The sequence below is a fragment of the Oncorhynchus masou genome, chromosome 18, assembly GCF_036934945.1.
Source record: "Oncorhynchus masou masou isolate Uvic2021 chromosome 18, UVic_Omas_1.1, whole genome shotgun sequence".
Classification (NCBI taxonomy): Eukaryota; Metazoa; Chordata; class Actinopteri; order Salmoniformes; family Salmonidae; genus Oncorhynchus; species Oncorhynchus masou.
Window position 1 is genome coordinate 1704439 of NC_088229.1, and position 10237 is coordinate 1714675.

The 10237-nt window shown below is 45.9% G+C and overlaps 1 protein-coding gene across 4 annotated transcripts; it reads left to right on the top strand.

The window, feature by feature from the left end:
* The first annotated feature begins 1981 nt into the window (after nt 1-1981).
* Nucleotides 1982-5924, top strand: zgc:194242 (uncharacterized protein LOC100005854 homolog). Of its 4 annotated transcripts, none has more exons than XM_064993595.1 (5): nt 1982-2428; nt 3567-3699; nt 4643-4900; nt 5088-5268; nt 5413-5924. In XM_064993595.1, exons 2-5 carry the CDS (start codon nt 3637-3639, stop codon nt 5607-5609), a joined length of 699 nt encoding a protein of 232 aa, XP_064849667.1. In that variant the 5' UTR covers nt 1982-2428; nt 3567-3636; the 3' UTR covers nt 5610-5924. The 4 variants fall into 4 exon arrangements, with proteins under 4 accessions (XP_064849667.1, XP_064849669.1, XP_064849668.1 ...); XM_064993594.1 differs by having other exon boundaries at nt 2008-2063; XM_064993597.1 differs by lacking the exon at nt 3567-3699 and having other exon boundaries at nt 1983-2428.
* Nucleotides 5925-10237: the final 4313 nt, after the last annotated feature.

The window sequence follows — 10237 nt, forward strand, 5'->3', positions numbered from 1 at the left end:
TGTTGACTCCCTGTTCTGTAGCTGTATGTTGACTCCCTGTTCTGTAGCTGTATGTTGACTCCCTGTTCTGTAGCTGTATGTTGACTCCCTGTTCTGTAGCTGTATGTTGACTCCCTGTATTGTAGCTGTATGTTGACTCCCTGTTCTGTAGCTGTATGTTGACTCCCTGTTCTGTAGCTGTATGTTGACTCCCTGTTCTGTAGCTGTATGTTGACTCCCTGTTCTGTAGCTGTATGTTGACTCCCTGTTCTGTAGCTGTATGTTGACTCCCTGTTCTGTAGCTGTATGTTGACTAATAAAAAATAAATAAATAATAATATTAATAATAATATTACCACGTGTCCCAGATGCTTGCCGTAGTTTGAGTTTCACTAAAAAAACAAAGTCTTTATTTTTGGGCATTTTTCAACCTGCCAGCTCCAGTTCTATTGAGCAACGTGGTACCAATTGTAACTACCTCGCTACTATGGCCTATATATTTTTTTTGTATATTCATTTTTTGCCTTACCTCTTCACGCCATTTGCACACACTGTATATAGACTTTCTTTTTGTGTTGCTATTGTCTTATTGACTGTTTGTTTCATTCCATGTGTAACTCTGTGTTGTTGTATGTGTCGCACTGCTTTGCTTTTCCTTGGCCAGGTCGCAGTTGTAAATGAGAACTTATTCTCGTCTGGCTTACCTGGTTAATTTTATTTTTTTATTTTTTTTACCTTTATTTAACGAGGCAAGTCAGTTAAGAACAAATTCTTATTTTCAATGACGGCCTGGGAACACTGGGTTAACTGCCTGTTCAGGGGCAGAACGACAGATTTGTACCTTGTCAGCTCAGGGATTCGAACCTTCCGGTTACTAGTCCAACGCTCTAACCACTAGGCTACCCTGCTGGAATAAATATAAAATAAATAAATATAAAAACTCTCCTTCTGAACGTTCTATTCCCATTGTTCTACGGCACATTATTATTGTCAACGAGACCCCACGTTGGTCATAGTTAAAATGTAAACAACACATGACTGAGGTGGTCCCACTGTTTCCTATTGGGGGAAATAGAAGTGTCTTGTCTATTTCTCAATATGTATATTGATTTTAAATTTGGATATTAATCATGAGAATCTCCTCTAATTCTGTAAGGCTGCGCAGGGTATTGTCAAACGCCAGAAATAGTCAGAAGTTACCTTTTATTTTATTTCTACTTACTCGTCATGCAGACAGGATGTTTACACAAGTTATTATTTTAGTTTCATCCTAAGAACAGATTGTAGTGGTAAAATAAAAAAATTATACATTTTTTGGTGCCATTTTAGGCTAAATGGAATTGTCACACCGTGACCCCACACCAAAGGCGATCACGGCACGCGGGTTGAAATATCAAAACTCTGAACCAATTCTATTCATTTGGGGACATGTCGAAAAGCATTAAACATTTATGGCAATTTAGCTTGCTGTTGCTAGCTAATTTGACCTGGGATATAAAAGTTGAGTTGTTATTTTACCTGAAATGCACAAGGTCCTCTACTCCCACAATTAATCCACACATAAAACGGTCAACCGAATCGTTTCGAATCATCTCTCCTCCTTCCAGGCTTTTTCTTTGGACTTTATATGGCGATTGACAACTCTTTCATAATAAGGTGTTGTGACGAGATGAAAATAATCTGCCCCCTCCATCAAGCAATGGGGACAACAACATAGGACATCCATGGGACCTCCTGGAACCACGGACCGCACCTGCAGAAACTGGACAGCAGGGGGAAGCAGAGGAGATACCTATCATAGACTTCTTCATACCCCCTACGCCACCTCCAGTGGGAGAAACAACCAGCTGGTATGATTGAGTAGAATCAGCCAACAGTAACACGGAAGCAGCAATGTGAGAGTCAGTAGTGCATGACCTTAAATGGTAATAATAGGAAGCTTCCGTTTAACACACAGGCCTCAGGTTAAGTAGGTCTACAGCCCCAGTGGGAACTTCCCCTTTAAAAAGGTATATAAAGAGAACATAAGACAGTGTGATCCTCATTAACATATGAAACAGACTTCATATGGAGAATCATCACAGGTAAATTTACTATTGCACTATACGCTTTTTGATAGACTAGAACAATATTAGAGAACTGGATAATTTTGCTTAAGTACTTATTGGGTCACTATCTGAAGAAACTGGTTGAATCTTGTGAACCTGACTGAGTCTCCGAAAAACAGGGGTCTAACCACCTCTTGATCACACAGACAAAGCGGGCGTTCGCATTTTAGACACCAGTGGTGATTAGCAATTCAAGGAAAAACAGCCAAGTACCAGTTACAATATATTGAGTCCATACACAAGAGTTGGACGTGTATAAAGATATTGGAATTCGGAATCTAGCGTCATAGCTGCGAGAATACCGATTACAGGAAAAGTGACCAAGGGGCTGAGCATTTAAGGTAATTGAACTATTTTTGCTATTTAGTCAATATTGTTAAAGTGTTAAGGTTAACACATTTAAAGTTTTGCAATATTATCTGGCATAGCTTAAAGCATTAAGGATTGATTGAGCATTATTGTTGTATTGAGAAACTGTATAACCATTGAATTGTAATGATGTGTATAAGACAGACTTAATAAAAGCTTGAAACTTTGACAACTAGGCCAGATTAACGATCTGGAGAGCAAATGCCTTTGACACTCTCACTGAACAGAAAGTGACCCTGGTTATAGGTTAAAGTGATTGCACTAGAAAATATTTCATTGTGTGGACAAAAATATATTATTAAGAGTCAACATACCAATACTAGTTTCCGAGTGACTACTAGCTGACGAGCATAATTACTAGGAGTTATTAGGTATTGATATATACAGAGGTAAGGAAATATAGGAGGAATCCATAACTCAGAATATTTAAATAGGAGTATATCTATCCAAGGCCTCATACTAGACCGGACAATAAGGGAGTGACAACGAACGAAGGAACAAACCCAACTCACGCGGAGGGCCATTACGAAGAAATAGAAGGGTTGGTAGGGCCGCACGGCTCGGCCCTTGTTACACCAAGGTAAATCAAATGTATTTATATAGCCCTTCGTACATCAGCTGATATCTCATAGTGCTGTACAGAAACCCAGCCTAAAACCCCAAACAGCAAGCAGAATCCTAAAGTACTCTGCCCAGCCAGACCTTGGGTGAATTTGGACTCGTTCTATTGTCCAGCCTAACTAATGTTAGCTTTAGGTTCGTGCAAAAATTGGCTTGTTTTTTTCAGATTTTTGCTGAAATGAGTTTATCACCAGATAACGTACCTTGTATAAAATCGCCTGGCTAACTACTTCCAATAATCCCAAGTAATGTGTGCAATGACTTTAGCTAGCCAAGTTCGTCAAACAATTCTAAACTAGTTTATTCTTGACGCTAATAATTTTAAAACTTGAATGCCGAAGTTGAGACTGACTATTTTCATCGGACTAGAAAAGTAATGAATGCTTTCGCTGTCACCTTGGCCTGATTAGCTACAATTCCTCGTCAGTTTGCCAACTAACGCACCTGACTCCAATAATCACCTAATCCTGATGCATTCTGTTTAATCAGCTGTGTTGGATGGAGGGAAAGAGTGACACCAATCAGACGCCTGGGGACGGGAGTTTTCCCCATCCCTCTAATGTACTGCAGGACATCTCGGCAAACGGGAATCGGGAGCGAAGGACACCTCACTGTGCCCCATGTTGAGTGACTTCAATAATTTATATTTCCACTCGCGCCTCGCTTGACGAGCAAGATTTGAGCAGGTGTAAAACCCTTGGCTTGATACGGTTTAGTATCAGTCGACGTGAAATGTATGTAAAGCTCTGTAGTGTGTCTAAAGTCAGACATGGTAAACAGGCGTCTCCATAATGACCATCTAAGTAGCCCTACCTACAACTGGTAAACTTGTCCTCCTTGACTCTGCTGCAGTTCTCTCTAAACCAGTCCTCTAAACACACACGGCCCTCCACTTACCCCTCCTCACCACCCACAGGCTGCCTGACAGCCAGCAGCTCAAGTGAAATATATATATATATTTTTAAATGCTGTGGTGGCCGCAGTGCAATTTCAACCTGTGACTAATGCATTTTCACCTGGAAAATTGTTTTTGAAAGTAGCTTAATTTAGCGGGAAAATTGTGGACATGGCAACCCTGACTCACTGGTAATTTCCCACGTTCAAAACAACTGGGATCTGAGGGGGAAAGTATATGAAAGACCCACCAACTCCGCCCTCTTTCTAGAGCTCTCACTTCCTGACCTGAAGATCACTGAAGTCATGATTTGACCTCGTATTTTCCTGCCCTGCCTGCCACGCCCAGGCCTGCCCCGCCCTGCCCTGCCCTGCCCGCCCAGGCCTGCCCTGCAAGGCCCTGCCCTGTCCTGCCCGCCCTCCTAATGTATTTATTTAAATTGTCTGATTCCCTCATATGAACTGAAACTGAGTGAAATTCCCTGTCCCACTCTCTCTCTCTTCTCTCTCCTATCTCTCTTCTCTCCCTCTGTCTCTTCTCTCCCTCTGTCTCTCCTCTCCCTCTGTCTCTCCTCTCCCTCTGTCTCTCCTCTCCCTCTGTCTCTCCTCTCCCTCCCTCTGTCCCTCTCTCCCCCGCTCTCTCTCCCCTCCCCCCGCTCTCTCTCCTCTAGATGATCTTATTAGAGAAGCTGGGGCAGCAGTTGGGTCATCCCACCTGGTCAGTGTATGGTTGGCTGATCACTAAGTTCCTGAAGTATCACAACAAGATGTTAGAGGAGAGTGCGGTGTCTCTGTCTGGGATCCAGCCTGGAGATACAGTGTTAGAGCTGGGCCACGGTCCAGGGCTGGGCCTGAAGGCTGCAGCCACACTGCTGACAGAACCTACTGGGAGACTCATAGGAGTGGACTACTCACATTACATGCACCAGGTGAGAGAGAGAGTAAATGTGTAGAGGGGTGGTAATTTAGTGACTCAACAACAACACTGCTTTTCCCACATCCTCTCTCCCCTCCTCTCCTCTCCCCCCTCCTCTCCCCCCTCCTCTCCTCTACTCTCTCCCCACCTTCCCCCTCCTCTCTCCCCACCTTCCCCCTCCTCTCTCCCCACCCATCTAGATGGCAGGTGATCTTCTGAAGGAGTTGGTGTCCAATGGGAAGGTGTCTCTGTATCAGTGTGATGTGGCAGCCATGCCTCTAGCAGACAATATGGTAGACAAGGTGTTCCACTGTAATTGTTACTACTACTGGCCAGACCTGAGGAAGGCAGCTGCAGAGATACACAGAGTCATGAAACCAGGTGAGGGGTGTGGGAACTGTTGGTGTGGGAACTGTTGGTGTGGGAACTGTTGGTGTGGGAACTGTTGGTGTGGGAACTGTTGGTGTGGGAACTGTTAGTGTGATGGTGACCACTCAATGTCTCCACTGTATCATTCTACTATAGGAGGTGTGATGGTGACCACTCTGAGACTGAGCAGAGTGGTCAGCTTTGCGTCCAGGGGGGAGTTTCCTGGACGGAACTGGCAACCCGAGGCCTACATGGCAGCTCTGAGAGCCTCTGGGTTTAACCAGGTCACAATGGAGGATCATCAACACAGACACGTCACCTACCAGGCCATTTACGCTACTGCTGACAAGTGATGAACACACACACCATCATTTGCCATTCAGGCATCGAGGATCACTTGCTTTTTAAAAATAGCTGTGGGTTGTTTCAAATCACAAGCTCGTTGGCCTGTTAGGGCAGCGTGGCAATATGCCAAGCTGATTACTGAGTTGTGAAAAACATCAAAAATATGTGAGGATAATGTGTCTGGAGTATAATAAAAAATGTTGACACAGGAGTTATAGGAGAGTCTCTCTCTCTAGGGGTATGTGGTGGAGATATAGGAGAGTCTCTCTCTCTCCAGGGGCGTGTTATTTTCCACCATAATTTGCAAATAAATTCATTAAAAATCCTACAATGTGATTTTCTGGATTTTTTTTCTCGTTTTGTCTGTAATAGTTGAAGTGTACCTATGATGAAAATTACAGGCCTCTCTCATCTTTCTAAGTGGGAGAACTTGCACAATTGGTGGCTGACTAAATACTTTTTTGCCCCACTGTATATGTCCTAACCGGCTTGCCAAAACTATAGTTCGTTAACAAGACATTTGTGGAGTGGTTGAAAAACGAGTTTTAATGACTCCATCCTAAGTGTATGTAAACTTCCTACATAACCTGTGTGTTTTGTTACTTTACTGTAAACCCAAACAACGCTGAGTCTCGTAAAGCAACAATTCTCTCTGGGCTGGCCGGAGGAATGTCCTTAACTTGGAGAATCTACAGATGTGGGGGGTAGAGGTGGCAGGCTAGCCTAGTGGTTAGAGCGTTGGACTAGTAACCGGAAGGTTGAAAGTTCAAACCCCCGAGCTGACAAGGTACAAATCTGTCGTTCTGACCCTGAACAGGCAGTTAACCCACTGTTCCTAGGCCGTCATTGAAAATAAGAATTTGTTCTTAACTGACTTGCCTGGTTAAATAAAGGTAAAATTTAAAAAAGAGGGGGACAGAGCGAGAAAGTGCACAGATTTGACCCCAATAACTACAATGGGATATGCACCAACAGCAACCTTGGGAAAGACTCTTCTCTTCAGTGGGTCCTATGATTGAGTGTAGTCTGACCCAGGAGTGTGAAGGTGAACGGAAAGGCACTGGAGCAATGAACCGCCCTTGCTGTCTCCGCCTGGCCGGTTCCCCTCTTTCCACTGGGATTCTCTGCCTCTAACCCTATTACAGGGGCTGAGTCACTGGCTTACTGGGGCTCTTTCATGACGTCCCTAGGAGGAGTGTGTCACTTGAGTGGGTTGAGTCACTGATGTGAATTTCCTGTCTGGGTTGGTGCACCCCCCTTGGGTTGTGCCGTGGGGGAGATCTTTGTGGGCTATACTCAGCCTAGTCTCAGGATGGTAAGCTGGTGGTTGAAGATATCCCTCTAGTGGTGTGGGGTCTATACTCAGCTTTGGCTCATGGTAGTAAGTTAGGGGTCTGTTGATATCCCTCTAGTGGTGTGGGGTCTATATTCGGCCTTGTCTCAGGGTAGTAAGTTAGGGGTCTGTTGATATCCCTCTAGTGGTGTGGGGTCTATACTCAGCTTTGGCTCATGGTAGTAAGTTAGGGGTCTGTTGATATCCCTCTAGTGGTGTGGGGTCTATACTCGGCCTTGTCTCAGGATGGTAAGTTGTAGGTTGAAGATATCCCTCTAGTGGTGTGGGGTCTATACTCAGCTTTGGCTCATGGTAGTAAGTTAGGGGTCTGTTGATATCCCTCTAGTGGTGTGGGGTCTATACTCAGCTTTGGCTCATGGTAGTAAGTTAGGGGTCTGTTGATATCCCTCTAGTGGTGTGGGGTCTATATTCGGCCTTGTCTCAGGGTAGTAAGTTAGGGGTCTGTTGATATCCCTCTAGTGGTGTGGGGTCTATACTCAGCTTTGGCTCATGGTAGTAAGTTAGGGGTCTGTTGATATCCCTCTAGTGGTGTGGGGTCTATACTCAGCTTTGGCTCATGGTAGTAAGTTAGGGGTCTGTTCATATCCCTCTAGTGGTGTGGGGTCTATACTCGGCCTTGTCTCAGGGCAGTACGTTGGTGGTTTGAAGATATCTCTAGTGGTGTGGGGTCTATACTCGGCCTTGTCTCAGGGTAGTAAGTTAGGGGTCTGTTGATATCCCTCTAGTGGTGTGGGGTCTATACTCGGCCTTGTCTCAGGGTAGTAATTTAGGGGTCTGTTGATATCCCTCTAGTGGTGTGGGGTCTATACTCGGCCTTGTCTCAGGGTAGTAAGTTAGGGGTCTGTTCATATCCCTCTAGTGGTGTGGGGTCTATACTCGGCCTTGTCTCAGGGTAGTAAGTTAGGGGTCTGTTGATATCCCTCTAGTGGTGTGGGGTCTATACTCGACCTTGTCTCAGGGTTAGTAAGTTAGGGGTCTGTTGATATCCCTCTAGCGGTGTGGGGTCTATACTCGGCCTTGTCTCAGGGTAGTAAGTTAGGGGTCTGTTGATATCCCTCTAGTGGTGTGGGGTCGTTACTCGGCCTTGTCTCATGGTAGTAAGTTAGGGGTCTGTTGATATCCCTCTAGTGGTGTGGGGTCTATACTCGGCCTTGTCTCATGGTAGTAAGTTAGGGGTCTGTTGATATCCCTCTAGTGGTGTGGGGTCTATACTCGGCCTTGTCTCAGGGTCGTAAGTTAGGGGTCTGTTGATATCCCTCTAGTGGTGTGGGGTCTATACTCGGCCTTGTCTCAGGGTAGTAAGTTAGGGGTCTGTTGATATCCCTCTAGTGGTGTGGGGTCTATACTCGGCCTTGTCTCAGGGTAGTAAGTTAGGGGTCTGTTGATATCCCTCTAGTGGTGTGGGGTCTATACTCGGCCTTGTCTCAGGGTAGTAAGTTATGGGTCTGTTGATATCCCTCTAGTGGTGTGGGGTCTATACTCGGCCTTGTCTCAGGGCAGTACGTTAGGGGTCTGTTGATATCCCTCTAGTGGTGTGGGGTCTATACTCGGCCTTGTCTCAGGGCAGTAAGTTAGGGGTCTGTTGATATGCCTCTAGTGGTGTGGGGTCTATACTCGGCCTTGTCTCAGGGTAGTAAGTTAGGGGTCTGTTGATATCTCTCTAGTGGTGTGGGGTCTATACTCGGCCTTGTCTCAGGGTAGTAAGTTAGGGGTCTGTTGATATCCCTCTAGTGGTGTGGGGTCTATACTCGGCCTTGTCTCAGGGTAGTAAGTTAGGGGTCTGTTGATATCCCTCTAGTGGTGTGGGGTCTATACTCGGCCTTGTCTCAGGGTAGTAAGTTAGGGGTCTGTTGATATCCCTCTAGTGGTGTGGGGTCTATACTCGGCCTTGTCTCAGGGTAGTAAGTTAGGGGTCTGTTGATATCCCTCTAGTGGTGTGGGGTCTATACTCGGCCTTGTCATAGGGTAGTAAGTTAGGGGTCTGTTGATATGCCTCTAGTGGTGTGGGGTCTATACTCGGCCTTGTCTCAGGGTAGTAAGTTAGGGGTCTGTTGATATCCCTCTAGTGGTGTGGGGTCTATACTCGGCCTTGTCTCAGGGTAGTAAGTTAGGGGTCTGTTGATATCCCTCTAGTGGTGTGGGGTCTATATTCGGCCTTGTCTCAGGGTAGTAAGTTGGTGGTCTGTTGATATCCCTCTAGTGGTGTGGGGTCTATACTCGGCCTTGTCTCAGGGTAGTAAGTTAGGGGTCTGTTGATATCCCTCTAGTGGTGTGGGGTCTATACTCGGCCTTGTCTCAGGGTAGTAAGTTAGGGGTCTGTTGATATCCCTCTAGTGGTGTGGGGTCTATACTCGGCCTTGTCTCAGGGTAGTAAGTTATGGGTCTGTTGATATCCCTCTAGTGGTGTGGGGTCTATATTCAACCTTGTCTCAGGGCAGTAAGTTAGGGGTCTGTTGATATCCCTCTGGTGGTGTGGGGTCTATACTCGGCCTTGTCTCAGGGTAGTAAGTTAGGGGTCTGTTGATATCCCTCTAGTGGTGTGGGGTCTATACTCGGCCTTGTCTCAGGGTAGTTAGTTAGGGGTCTGTTGATATCCCTCTAGTGGTGTGGGGTCTATACTCGGCCTTGTCTCAGGGTAGTTAGTTAGGGGTCTGTTGATATCCCTCTAGTGGTGTGGGGTCTATACTCGGCCTTGTCTCAGGGTAGTAAGTTAGGGGTCTGTTGATATCCCTCTAGTGGTGTGGGGTCTATACTCGGCCTTGTCTCAGGGTAGTAAGTTAGGGGTCTGTTGATATCCCTCTAGTGGTGTGGGGTCGTTACTCGGCCTTGTCTCAGGGTAGTAAGTTGGTGGTCTGTTGATATCCCTCTAGTGGTGTGGGGTCGTTACTCGGCCTTGTCTCAGGGTAGTAAGTTAGGGGTCTGTTGATATCTCTCTAGTGGTGTGGGGTCTATATTCAACCTTGTCTCAGGGTAGTAAGTTAGGGGTCTGTTGATATCCCTCTAGTGGTGTGGGGTCTATACTCGGCCTTGTCTCAGGGTAGTAAGTTAGGGGTCTGTTGATATCCCTCTAGTGGTGTGGGGTCTATACTCGGCCTTGTCTCAGGGTAGTAAGTTAGGGGTCTGTTGATATCCCTCTAGTGGTGTGGGGTCTATACTCGGCCTTGTCTCAGGGTAGTAAGTTAGGGGTCTGTTGATATCCCTCTAGTGGTGTGGGGTCTATACTCGGCCTTGTCTCAGGATGGTAAGTTAGGGGTCTGTTGATATCCCTCTAGTGGTGTGGGG

Coding starts and splice junctions, on each gene's coding strand:
- zgc:194242 (XM_064993594.1), top strand. Junction 4,901..5,087: donor ACTCACATTACATGCACCAG/GTGAGAGAGAGA, acceptor CCACCCATCTAG/ATGGCAGGTGATCTTCTGAA. Junction 5,269..5,412: donor ACACAGAGTCATGAAACCAG/GTGAGGGGTGTG, acceptor ATTCTACTATAG/GAGGTGTGATGGTGACCACT.